This window comes from Neovison vison, chromosome 2, assembly GCF_020171115.1.
Source record: "Neovison vison isolate M4711 chromosome 2, ASM_NN_V1, whole genome shotgun sequence".
NCBI classification, from domain to species: domain Eukaryota; kingdom Metazoa; phylum Chordata; class Mammalia; order Carnivora; family Mustelidae; genus Neogale; species Neogale vison.
The window spans coordinates 200,444,640-200,457,825 of record NC_058092.1 but is presented as its reverse complement, the minus strand read 5'-3'; the positions used below and the strand labels follow the sequence as shown (position 1 = coordinate 200,457,825).

At 42.8% G+C, this 13,186-nt stretch overlaps 1 protein-coding gene across 2 annotated transcripts in view; it reads left to right on the top strand.

The window, feature by feature from the left end:
* The first annotated feature begins 403 nt into the window (after positions 1-403).
* The window catches only part of ERCC6 (ERCC excision repair 6, chromatin remodeling factor), a 71,697-nt gene continuing 58,914 nt past the window's right edge, over positions 404-13,186 (top strand). For both annotated transcript variants that reach the window (XM_044240008.1, XM_044240007.1), the window contains exons 1-5: positions 404-509; positions 4,184-4,620; positions 6,470-6,590; positions 8,517-8,628; positions 12,360-13,077. In XM_044240008.1, the coding sequence (XP_044095943.1) occupies positions 4,199-4,620; positions 6,470-6,590; positions 8,517-8,628; positions 12,360-13,077 (1,373 nt within the window). In that variant the 5' untranslated portion in view covers positions 404-509; positions 4,184-4,198. The remainder of the gene's footprint in view (positions 510-4,183; positions 4,621-6,469; positions 6,591-8,516; positions 8,629-12,359; positions 13,078-13,186) is intronic.

Genomic DNA, 13,186 nt, shown 5'->3' with positions numbered 1-13,186 from the left:
TATGATCGTCTTACTTAAGAGGTACTTTTTTAAAAAATTATTAATTTATTTGACTGAGAGAGAGAAATCACAAGCGGGCAGAGAGAGGGGGAAGCAGGCTCCCCGCTGAGCAGAGAGCCCGATGTGGGGCTCGATCCCAGGACCCTAAGATCATGACCAGAGCCGAAGGCAGAGGCTTAACCCACTGAGACACCCAGGCGCCCCTGAAGAGGTACTTTTTGACCAGCACTGAAACGCCGGACCCAAGTCACACATCGGATCACCATCCCGTACAACCCTCACACACAAAACGCAGAGAGAAAGGCGGGGCTACACGCATCCGTCCAATCACGTGGCCGCGCACGCCCTTCCAGGGCCTTCCGGCACTTGCGCCGTGGTTAGGTCACGCTTGGAGGCGGTGCTTACTACGGACAAAAGACGCATGCGCCGCGGCTGCCCCGGTCCGGCTTCCACGGTTGCGGTCGTCGGTGGCATCTGCGTTTCCGTACTGGTGGCCGCGGGGCCCTGGGGTGAGTGTTGGGGAGGCCGTGCTGAACTTCGAGCTCGGACTCCCAGGAGCCTATGGCCTCGTCTTGGGCATCTGGCTGCCTTGAGGGAGTCCATCCGCGGGGCTGACCAGGAACTGGCCCTTGAGTCGGGCGCGCGCCTTCCTGGCCCGCGCACCTGCGGCCGGAAGTGACGCACAGCGCTCTCACCTGGGGCGGCGGTGGGTCCCAGCCTCTGGCCGGCGGCAGGCTAGTGGGCCGGCCCGGAAACTTGAGCTTCTGGGCTTTGTGTTGGCCCAGAGCGCAGCATCAGCGCGGCCCTGTTCGATTTCGATGAAAAAAATAACTGGAGTTGTTACTTGAAAGAAAGCGTCGGGGTAAATACAAGTCAGGCGCTTTGGGCATTGATACTGTCAAGTGGGATTGTGTAAGGGATTGAGCAGTCCGTATACGAATGCTGTAACACGGATTTCCTACGTAGCATCCATCTTCAGCCTGTTCCAAGCTGCAGTCGTTTTGCCTCCCGTGCGTCACCCGTCATTTCCTTGTACTGTTTCTTCCAGTCCGTTATCCATACAGTAGCCCAGGTGATCTGTTAGGAAATTCAAATAGGTCATGACATCATCACCCAGTTTAAAAGTCTTCAAAATCATTGGAATGAAATCCAAGTTCATGTTTTACCAGGTCCTTTGTGATCTTGGCTACCCCTCCTCCATCTTCACTTCTTTACATCTTCACTTATGCCCCACTCCCTCCCCAGCTAGGCATGTTTACAACCGAGTGCAAACCAGAATCCAGTGCCTCCCACAGAAGTTCCAGTGCTCAAAGGGGAGGACAATGAAGATACTGTTTTTCCAGATGATTGCTCCTTGCAGTGTTAGAAAATAATCTGTAAGATTTATACAATGAATGGAATCCTTATCAGCAACTTTAACTCAGTTATGCGCATAGTATAAAGTAAAAAATTCTCACTGTGTTCCATCCTTTCATTTTCCAAGTGCACCAGCTCTTACCAGCCTTAGAAATTACACGTTTCTTTGCAAAATGTTCGTTTCAGTTTTGTCCTGTTTAATCCTTTTCATCCTTCAGACACTGGCTCAGGTATCATTATCAGAGCGGTCTCCCTCCTTATCCCTAACTCTGCACTGTCAATTAGTTTCCTCTGTTACTTTGTCCTAAAGAATCCTGTACTTTTATAGCGGTTACCATAATTACATGTGTGGGTATAATTTTATGTATGAACATGTTTAAATGTATAAATATGTGTATGTGTATATAATTCTTTTTTTTTTAAAGATTTTATTTATTTACTTGACAGAGAGAGATTACAAGTAGACAGAGAGGCAGGCAGAGAGAGAGAGGAGGAAGCAGGCTCCCTGCGGAGCAGAGAGCCCGATGTGGGGCTCGATCCCAGGCCCCTGAGATCATGACCTGAGCTGAAGGCAGCGGCTTAACCCACTGAGCCACCCAGGCGCCCCTATGTATATAATTCTTAAAATGTATGTTTTTCCCAAGAGACTAAGCTCTATGGTGACAGAACCTAGTACACTGTCTGGTATAATTGACTATCAAGTATTTGTTAAATGAATGATTTATTTCACATCTGAAACTGTTTAGTTTCTGATGAAAACTTCCTGATTTTCAGCTTTCATTCTCAGGAAACTTGGCCCTTTGGTCCATAGTCACTCTCCAAGTGGCTTCTTGATGTCTCCCTTTCTCCTTCCTTCCCTTCCTATCCTAGTACCTTCTGGCTTCTTCTTCTTTTTTTCTAATCTATCCAGCTAGGACCCCAAGTTCAGTTACTTGAACTACTCTTCTCTTCAGCATCTGTACCCATGCGCTTTTGTCCTTCTGCTGCTTCTGCTCTGAAAGCTCCCAACAGTGACATTTCCCTGGACTGTTAATTACCCAAGGAGCAAATTGTACAGCCTTGGGGATTGTTGGCAATCTGTGTTTTTGGGGGGCCCTCCACACCTGTCACCAGGGTTTGTTCCCCATCAGCTTTTCCCTTCTATAGGACATTTTTAGCAGATTAGTCTTCTTCTCCAGCCCCTCTTTCTGTTTCCCATCTGCTTCCTTTCTGAGATTCTTATTTTTATGGCTGAATTCACCAGTGACTCAGTTGTCCACATTGGACTTGTTATCTTAGACTCCTTTCTGAACATTACTTCCCTTCAGGATATATGGGGTGTCTTCAGTGTATCAGAAGTCTTCAGTGATCAGGGGTTCACATCTTAGCTTGTATAAGTTTCTTTAGCTCCAGACCCAAAGCATTGTCCCTTCCTCTGTTTCCAGGCAGCCTCTTGTTGGTGCCTCTTCTACAGACCTACCCTGCTGTGTTGTTATTGACATGTTTCTCCTCCCCTAGAGAATAAGCTACTCTGGAAGGGATAGTGCTAAGTTCCTGGTGTTTTTGTACTTGTGCTTGGCTGCCAAGATGGTTTTATTTAATGAGAAATCATTGGGGCTTATTGGGAGAACTCCTGGTATTTTTATATAAACAAAGTTTCGGTAGTGAAAGAAACCTTAGTTTATTTAGTTAAATAAAAAGCAAGGCTGTCTCTTGGTTATTGTGTTGCTTTTTAATGTATTTATTAGAGTTACACAGGCAACATAGTGAATACATTTTACTGAAGGAGATCCTGAGTATGTGGAGTGAAATGTGAAATCTTCCTTTATTCTCCCCTATCCTGCTTCCTCCTCCCCAGTGGTTGCAGGTTTGGTGTGTCTCTCCAGATCACTTTGAATGCATTTAATACACACAGATGCAGATAGACTTTTTTTTTTTATCTAACATAAATGTGTTCATACTCTGTGGTTTCTTTTCAGTTTATAAGCCTTTTGTATCAGTGTCACTGAAAATACTTAATGCTTATACGCTTATATTAAACTGTTGATATGCTACAGTGAATAGCCTTCCTTGCATGTATGTGAGTATTTCTTTGGAATACATATCTGGTCATGTGCATTTTAAATCTTGATAGATATTGTTAAATTGCCTTCCAAAAAAGCTTTAGTAATTCATATTGCTTCTTGCATTGTGTGAGGGTGGATCTTCCTTGTCTGCTGGACATAATCAGGCCTAACCTGTTTTTTACAACCTGATTGGCAAGAAATTGTGTTGCACGTTGGAATAGGGTAATTTTTGAGAATTTTCTCAGATGCCAGATTTTAGTGGTGATACTATGTCTCATTCAGAGTTTCTGCGTATTAAGTAGCCAAGTTTCTAGTAGTCAGATTCATAGAGAAGCTTGTTGCTTACTTCACTAAATTTGTGTATCACAGTTCATCATGCCACTGTATTATCAAACTTTTGTGCCACAATGCAGTGAAGATGCTAACTTGGAAAGTAGCAGTCAAATGACGTCAGTTGATTTGGAAAAGACTCTTAGGGTGCCAGTTTTCTTACATGGCTTTCCAAATGTCTTTTATTGTTGATGCTGTTTTTTCCTTCTTGTCTTTTTTTTCTTTCTTTCTTTTTTTGGTTAATACTTCTTATTATCAGAACTCAAGAAGATGTATAGCTTTTGCCCTTTTAAGAAAAGTAATACTTGCAAACTCAAATTTATCTAATTGGAGGATTATTAGTTGATCTTTTGAGAATTCAGTGTTCCTTAATTATAAAGATGTTAAGAAACTATATAAATATCAATTCTTTATAACCAAAAAGGTTTATTACATTTTTTTTTTCCCTTTAGGTATTCTTGTAGAGGATGCAAAATGCGAGCATCTCCAACTCAAGTCCAACTCAGGAGCAAGACTGTTTGCAAAGTCAGTATGTCAATGATAAACAAGAAATGACCATCAAGCAAGAGAAGGATGGCCACATGGAGGTGGAGGAAAGCCTCCCCTCTTGTTCCTCTGCTAATGGACCATCCAGTTCTGTCGAGGGGTGTTCATCGGAAGTTTCGAGGAGAGGGCCGGCCCTGCTGCACATCAGCAGACATCACATACAGACGGTGGAGCCAAGTGCACAGGCCCTTGAACTGCAGGGGTTGGGTGTGGATGTGTATGACCAAGATGTGCTGGAACAGGGAGTGCTTCGGCAAGTGGACAGCGCCATTCATGAGGCCAGCCGTGCGGCCCAGCTTGCCGATGCGGAGAAGGAGTACCGATCAGTCCTGGATGACCTCACGTGAGTGTGGACTGTCTTCTCTGATTGCAGATTTTGTGTTTACATGTGATGGAGAAATGCAGGTAATAGCCATGGTATTCCAGAAATATGGGAGATTTATAGAACCTCTTATTTGGAGGATGGAGTCAGTTAGGGCAGTCCTCGACCATGTGTGCATGAGCTTTAGTCCTTTCCCGCAGGAGCAACATTGAACGTGGTAGTCAGGGTCTCAGGTCAGCTCACAACAACCTGTTTATGCATAACATCCTAGAGAGAAATAGTGTTCTGAGTAGCCCAGAACTCACAACCATGTGCCCAGAATGGTTTTCAGGAGAAGTGTACCTAAAGGTGTGATGTGTGCAACTTGAGACACCAGGAACACATCATGCCTTTACCCCTTACATTTTTTTCTTGCCCTCTAGTTTCTTTTCAGTTTCCTGTGTCTAAACCCAATGTCCGTCTTTTGATAATTTTTCAGATTTGCATTTCGAGAAATAATGTGAAACAACTCCTTGCCTTTCCTTTCTTCTGTCCTACTTTTGACTCAATAGAAAAGATGAAGTCCCATGGAAACTTCATTTGTGTGTTGGAGGAGAAGCAGCTCTGGACCTGGGCTGGAAGGGTGGGGCAGGCGACGGTGGAGCTTCTTCACTATTGCCAGTCTGCCCTGTCTTGGCCAGTGTTCTAGGCTGTGTCAGGCAAGCCTGAAAGAGAAAAGGAGTGGGGGGAGGAATGGTGCAGTCTCAGATGGGGATGGCTGGGGAAGGGGAGAGGACGGAAGAATGAGGAGCTATTGGCTACCCTTGGCTGGGGACACTGTGGTGCAGATGGCGGTTGGAACTTCAAGGACATGTTTTCTGCCAGCAGCTTCCTGGTGTGTTCTCTTGGCCTCCTGAGTGGCAGGTACCCGGGAGTACTTATGGTATTCTAGGTGTCGGGAGCTCGATTCCTGATAAGGAACATACTTTCACATCTGATCTTAGATATGTGCCTCCTGCTTGCTTAGGTGACAGAGTGCTGAGGAATTACCTCATGGATGAACATGACATCCGTGGTGACATGTGGTTAGACTGCCAGTAACTTGCATTGATAACATCTTTAGTCCTGATATCCACAAAGGATACAAATAGCAAAGTATACAAGTGTCAAGATTAAATTTGTGTTTTGAAAACTGGGAGTTACATTCTACTGTGTCTGTTTTAGAAGAATCATGTTAGAGATTGGTTCCCCCCCCTTCACACTATAAAATATTATGCTACAGCAAACAAGTCTTCCAGTATTGTGAAAAAAAATATTGTCACAGGTATCTGACTTTATAAAAAAGTGTCATCATTTTTAGTACTTTTCCAGACTTGGGGTTACTTCCAAAAGGGGCTTTAAAAACCCATGTATGGGTAGTTGATAATGAGGAAGCTTGTGTGTGTTTGGGGAAGAGCTATATCGGAGTCTCTGTACCTTCCTCTCGATTTTGCTGTGAAGCTACAACTGCTCTGAAAAACTAAAATCTTAAAGAACCAAACAACGTATATCATTTTATTTTAATTTAAAAGGACAATTATTGTACATTGTTTTAGCACAGTCTGTTGAATTGGGTAGACACTTAAAATGTAGAATGAATGAAACAGCTTACAAATGGGAATGTGCCTGATTTTAATCAGCCAGATCAAAGAAAATACTAGCAGTTATCTTAAACTTGTAATAACCCTTCAAGTTGTGTATGTGGCAACAAGAACATGCATTCTGGTTTAGTTTCTTTTATCTGTCAGTTAATAAGAAGTAAAATGACATCTTTGTAGCATTTCTGTCTTCACATTACACTACAAAAAAATGTTACCAGAGTGGAAAATAGACATTTTATTTTATTTTTCAGGTCATGTACAACATCCCTAAGGCAAATCAATAAAATTATTGAACAACTTAGCCCTCAAGCTGCCACCAACAGAGACATCAACAGGAAACTAGATTCAGTAAAACGACAGAAGTATAATAAGGTGATTCCAAATAACATTAAGTATTGCGTTTTTGAAAAAGTCATCATTGCTGTTTATTTAATATTTGGGAAGTATTCTGAAAAGAAGATGTGAAGGAAATAGGTATAATAGAAAATTTTGAGTTCCTTTTTCACGTTTAATATTTCAGCTGTTTCTGTTTAATATCTTATGTTAAAGAACATCTTTTAAAATACACACATACATCACATATACTTGAGAGAAGTTTCTCTTGCTGGCTTTGCATGCTGTCTTGTTGATGTTGATGATTATAGTCTTCCTTGCTGTGCCATTTTCTTTTACCTAGCTTAGGCACCTGTTTGGCATATGGGCCTCACATCCATCTCCTTGTGTTGTGTGAATTTTCTTTTTGTTTGTTTGTTTGTTTTGCTTGGCTCCTGCTTGTCCTGATTATTGTGTTTCGTATGGCCACAGCCATCACCCCACATATACTCAGGGTCATTACTCTTAGGTATTATGGTTACCACCCAGACACACTGATGGATCTGCACTTAGGGTTGTACAACCTCAGGGTAGGGAATATCTGTTACTTATGACACTGTTTTTTTGAGGTTTGTAACATTTTTTGGAATTTATGCTTTTTGAAAATAGATCAGAGTGGATAGGAATGCCTGGTTTTGATCATTTGATTTCTGCCATCCAAAATGACGAGCAGATGTCCTTATGCTGGCAGTTGACCCACTGCTGCGAGTAAAGTCCTTGCATCTTTTATTTAAACTTCATTTACTTTATTTAAACTGGTGATGTCTCTAGAGTGCTTCCTTTTGTTTTCCACTCACCAGTCCGTTATCTTCACTGTCCCATCTTCTATCACCTACCTCCAGAATAGCAGCCCAAAAGTCAGAGTTAGCAGTGGCCTCAAGCAGCTGAGGTCTCCCCAAAGCAGAGAGAGGACATCTGGCCTCTTGTGGGAGCATGTGAAAGGATGTGCAGAGACCTCTGACCTTGGACTTCTGGTGGGCTGAGGTTTCAAGGAGCAGTGAGGACCAGAGTTTGGGCCGTTTTACATACTAGTCTGAGTCAGCTGTAGATTCCTATCTTTCTAAAATAGCCCTTTGATGGTTAGAGATAAACTATTCAGAGAGAAAGGCTCTGTTTGTTTCTTTTTAGAAAGGCTGTTTAAATGAGATTAAATGAGGGAAAACTGAAGGAAAAGGAATTGCAGTTTAGTATAACACGACATTTATACTCAGCATTTCTCCTCATCGCACTCTCATATTTGGTGTTTAAACATTCTTGACCTTGGGAAGAACAACCAGGTACCATAGGCCTAGTTAATTGGAGAGGCCCTAGGAATCGCTGCATAGCTGAGCTCTGGTGATAGAGAGGGAGACAAGACAAAGTGGGGTCTGGGGTGGGTAGGGTAAAAGAGTATATTCAAATGTATATTCCTTTTAAAGTCTAGTAATTGGGTAGAATACTATAAAAGACTGTAAAGGACAGTTGTAAAGACGGTAGATGATCAAAGGTGCTTTTTTATGTGTTTGAACAGTTGTGTTTGTTTCTTCTGCCTACAGCCTATTGACCTCATAGCCTGTCCGTTGCTAAAGTCAGAAACAGAAGTTTAGTCATTTACCCACTGGGCAGTGGGGAAACCTAACTAGAGCAGTTCCACCTCCTAGTGCAGTGTCAGTGCCCAGGAACTTCAGTGCTTAGGCATATAGAAAGCTGGGCTGCCCAGCCAGGAGAGTGGGTGGGCACAGGGATGCCTGCCCGCCCGATGGGAATGCTTTCAGGCCTACGTCCTACGTCTTTTGGCTCAAATATGGTTCTTTATGATAATAGTTCTTTATGATAATAGGAATTTCTGTTTTATTTTGCCTTGATTAAAGTTTTTAAATTTATCTTTTGTATTTAGCAATAAATCACTTCATTGCTGTTTTCTATATTCAATATTTACCACTCAAGGAACAACAGCTAAAGAAGATCACAGCAAAACAAAAACGTCTCCAGGCCATCCTTGGAGGAGCGGAGGTACAAGTTGAAGTCGACCATGCCAGTTTGGAGGAGGAGGATATAGGTGAGGCTACTGGAAACAATGTCTCCTTGTTCTTGAATTGGTGCCTGATGCCTGTAGCGGTGACGGTATCTCCTCAGTCCTGGCCGGGGTTTCAGGAAAAATCCCTTTCTTTGCCTTACTGTTAAAATGGATGAGGAAGATTTTATTGTCTGCACCTGCAGAACCAAATCTCTTAAGTTATAAGGGGTATTTGGAGAATGAAAGTAAATGTTCAACTCCATCTACTAGAGACTGCTGGTGTACTCTTGGTATTAGTTTAATAAATTAGGGAGCTTAGCATTCTTGTGTAGTTAATTTTGTAGAGACAACTGACTTCTTGATTGAATTACATTTTTAAGCCCAGCATCACAGTCAGCATTCATAGACTTGATTTTACATATGTTTTTGGGATGTATTTGACAGGCTTTCCAAGCATCATCACTTCTTTTGTTTAAGAAAAGCTATCATACTATGGCTCCGATTTTGTTTTTATTACTCCCCAGAATGGGTGTCTTTTGGAGAATGTTTTGAGAAAATGCATAAGCTCCGAAATGAAATATCTTTGTGGTCTGTGTGTGTGTATGTGTAGGTGTGTGTTTAGAAATTGTGGGTAGCTGCTCAGTCATTTAATATTTGAAATATAGATTAAGGCTTCTTCGCATTTAAGCTTTTCAAGCAGATATTTTCTACTAGTTTCTGAAGTTGTTTCCGTAACATGGGAGAATTATTATGAAGAATTAATTGAGGCAATAGAAAAAATATTGGATGAACTTTTACATTTCAGTCTCTCAGAATTTATTGGGCCTGCGACCAAGGCTTTCTGCTGCTGAGAGGCCGTGTTTCTTGTTCCTGTCTGGCTGCCTAAAACCTTCTACTGCATTTTACCTCCTCTTGCTTCCTTGGTAAAACTTTGCCCAGGATTAGTGGTTGCTTCCCCAATTCCAGAAGCCCCTTTTCACCCTTGCTTCACTTGGCCTGTCTTTAGCAGCAGATATTTCTGTGCCTTCCAGGATCCCAGTCTCTCCTGGTATTCCTTTTGGCCCTCTGACCATTTCAGTGGGTGGTTTTGTTTGTTTTTCTTTTCTGAGGGAGAAAGTCTGGGGTGGGAAGTGTAGGGTGAGGGTAGGGGCATCAACAAGCTGATTCTGAAATTGATGTAAAAATGTGTTGGGCCAAGAAAAGTTCATCTTGAAGAGGAACAAAATATCGAGACCTGTTATCAAGCTGCAGTGATTAAGACAGTGAGGTATGGGCACAAGGAAAGACAAATAGACCCGTGGGACAGAATATAGGGACCAGCAAACAGAACCATCCCCGCGTGGTCACTTGGTTTATGACAGATACAGCAGTGCAGTGCTGTGAAGAGGTATCATCTTTTCAGTAAGTAGTGCTGGGTTCATTCACACCAAGGTAAAATGAACCTTGGGCACTTACACCATGTACAGAAATAAATGAAAAATAGATTTTAAATATAAATGTGAATGGTAAAACAAGGCTTTTAAAATACAGCATAGGAAAGTATTTTCATGATCTTGGGGCAAAGACTTAATGAGACATAAAAATGCTCATGGTAAAGGAAAAGGTTTGATGAGTGAGCTGTCTCACAGCTTCTGTTGAAAAGAGAACACCGAGAGAGTGAAAAGGCAAGCTGAAGAGTGGGAGATGATTCTTGCATCACATGTATTAATTGAAGGACAGGAATCCAGAGTGTATTAAAGAACTCTTGGGAAGGGCTAAAGACCTGAACATTTTCTTCAAAAGAGACTATTCAGAAGGTCAACGAATCTATGAAGAGGTGCCCTAGTCCTTTAGTTCGTAGGGAAATACAAATGACAACCACAAAGTGGTACGGTTGCATACGTACTAGAATAGCTATGATGCCAAGAATGTAGACCCATCGAAACTCTCAAACATTGTTGGTGGAACTTAAAATTAATAGGACCATTTTGAAAACTATTTGGCAGTCTCTGCTAAAGCTTAACATACCCAAAGAATTACGTATACACAAATTACTGATGGATGTGTATTGGAATATTCATAGCAACGTAATTCATAGTAACTAAAATCTGGAAACTACCCAAATGTCCATTAACAGTGGAATGGAAAAATTACAGTGTAGCTATGTGATAGAATACTAACAACAGTGAAAACCAGCAACTGCAGCTATATTCAAGAATGGGGATGAATATCAAATGTAATGTTGAGCCAAATAAGGTGACACAAGTGTACAAACATTTCCGTTTACATAAAGCTCAAAGCCAGGGACAGCTGTGGTGGGTCATTATTCTGGGAGTGGGGTAGAGACTGGGACGTGCCATCACAGATGCATCTGGTGGTGCTAGCAGGTTCTGTTTCTCCATCTGGAGATGGGTGTGCAGTGTGTTTTTTTGTGAAAAGTCACTGAGCTGTGCACTTGGCATTTGTGCACTTCCTGATGTGTATTTTTCTTCACTGCAAGTTTAGTGAAGAACGGGCTGTGGTGTTACTGCACCATGAGAAACGTAGATTGTGGAATGTGAATTCCTCATGCTCAGCCCTACTTCTGTTGGAGTTTCAGCTCTGGGTAAAGTAATGCTGCTGGAGATGAAGTTCAGAGATTTCCGGGTGACTTTATGTTATTAAGACCGAACTTCCCGTTTACACCCTCCGTTCTGTCAGGCGCACATCTAACAGTGCTGTCCTGTAGACCTGCTGGCAGTGATAGGAGTGCTGTCTGTGCTGTCCCTTGTGGTCGTCCTTAGCCCCACCCGGCTCATCGAGCGCTTGAAATATGGCAAGTGTGTCTGAGAATCTGAGTTTTCAACTTAAATTTAAATAGCCACATTGTGCGGAGCAAACACTGAACTTTTACCTATTCAGGTGCATGTTGATTCTTTAAACATTTGCAGTTTTGCTGTTTCTTGCATTTTAAGTCTGTGCGGGTCCTGGTACTCGAAGTGGCATGGAAACTTGGGAGAGTGCTTCCTTGGGGGCTGTTCTTCGATAAGGAAACAGACACATTTGTCTGAACATTACATATGGGTAGGTCTGTCTCTGGCTGCATAGAGAGTATATTTATAATGCATTATTTTAGAAAAAGTTATTGAGAGGGGCAGCTGGGTGGTTTAGTGGGTTAAGCCTCTGCCTTTGGCTCAGGTCATGATCTCAGGGTCCTGGGATCGAGCCCGGCATCGGGCTCTCTGTCCAGTGGGGAGCCTGCTTCCTCCTCTCTCTCTGCCTGCCTCTCTGCCTACTTGTGATCTCTCTCTCAAATAAATAAATAAAATCTTAAAAAAAAAGAGAAAAAAGAAAAAGTTTTTGAGGATTCAGCTTTTTGACTCAGTATACTGAATTTGGCATGATGAATGCTATAATAAATTTTGTTCTCTTCTTTATACACAATATGCTTTTGTACATCCATGGTATGTTTTAATTTTTTAAAATTTTTTTATTTTTTTAAGAGAGAGAGCACACATGCGAGTGGGGTGTGGAGTAGAGGGGGAGGGAGCAGGAGGGAGGAAAGAATCTTAAAGCAGACTGCACTGAGTGCAGAGCCCGCTGAGGGTCTCAATCTCACAGCCCTGAGACCAGGACCTGAGCTGAAACCAAGAGTTGCAGGCCCAAAAGACTGAGCCACCCGGGTGCCCCCATCCATGGTATGTTTTAAAAATGTGAGTTAATCATAGTTGCTGTTTGTTGGAGAAGTGACTATTTGTGTTGTGCTCTTGGAAAGGTTTCCGCTAGTGCCCAATGCACTGTCATCCCTCTTTCAGAACCGGGGCCGTCCTGTCTCGGCAGCATGCTCATGCCTGCCCAGGAGACCGCTTGGGAAGAGCTCATCCGCACGGGCCAGATGACGCCTTTTGGAACCCAGATCCCTCAGAAACAGGAGAAAAAGCCTAGAAAACTAATGCTCAATGAAGCATCGGGTTTTGAAAAGTATTTGGCAGATCAAGCAAAATTGTCTTTTGAAAGGAAGAAGCAAGCTTGTAATAAAAGAGCTCCTAGAAAAACCCCGGCCTCGGTCACTTCGGAACTGAGCACAGCACTCCACGAAAACAAACCAAATGAGCAAAGCAAAGTTCTCTCGAAAACAGATAAGCGCTTGAAAAAGCACATGAAGAAGCTCCAGAAAAGGGCTCTTCATTTCCAGGGGAAGGTGGGCTTGCCAAAAGGAAAGAAACCTTTGGAGTCTGACGTGAGGCCGAAGGTGGAGGGCAGCTCTGAGGGTGAAGAGTCCGAGTACTTGCCCACGGAGGAGGAGCTGGAAGAGGCCGAGGGGGCCGAGCTGACGGCAGAGGACACGGACTATGAACTGAAGCCTGTGCTCAAGCACCGGAAACGGCAGAAAAAAGTCACAGGGCAGGAGATCGAGGATGACTTCCTTCCAAGTTCTGGGGAAGAAGCAGAAACTGCCTGTGGAGGAAGAAGTCGGAAAGTAGTGAGATGCCGAGATGATGGAGATGAAGATTATTATAAGCAGCGGTTAAGGTCAGTCTGCAGGTTGTAAACAGATTGTGCTCTTTGCTTTCTCTTAGGCTGCAGGTTTATTGAATAAGAATTCTAGGTTTGGCTTAATGTATTAGGCCCCCATTTATCC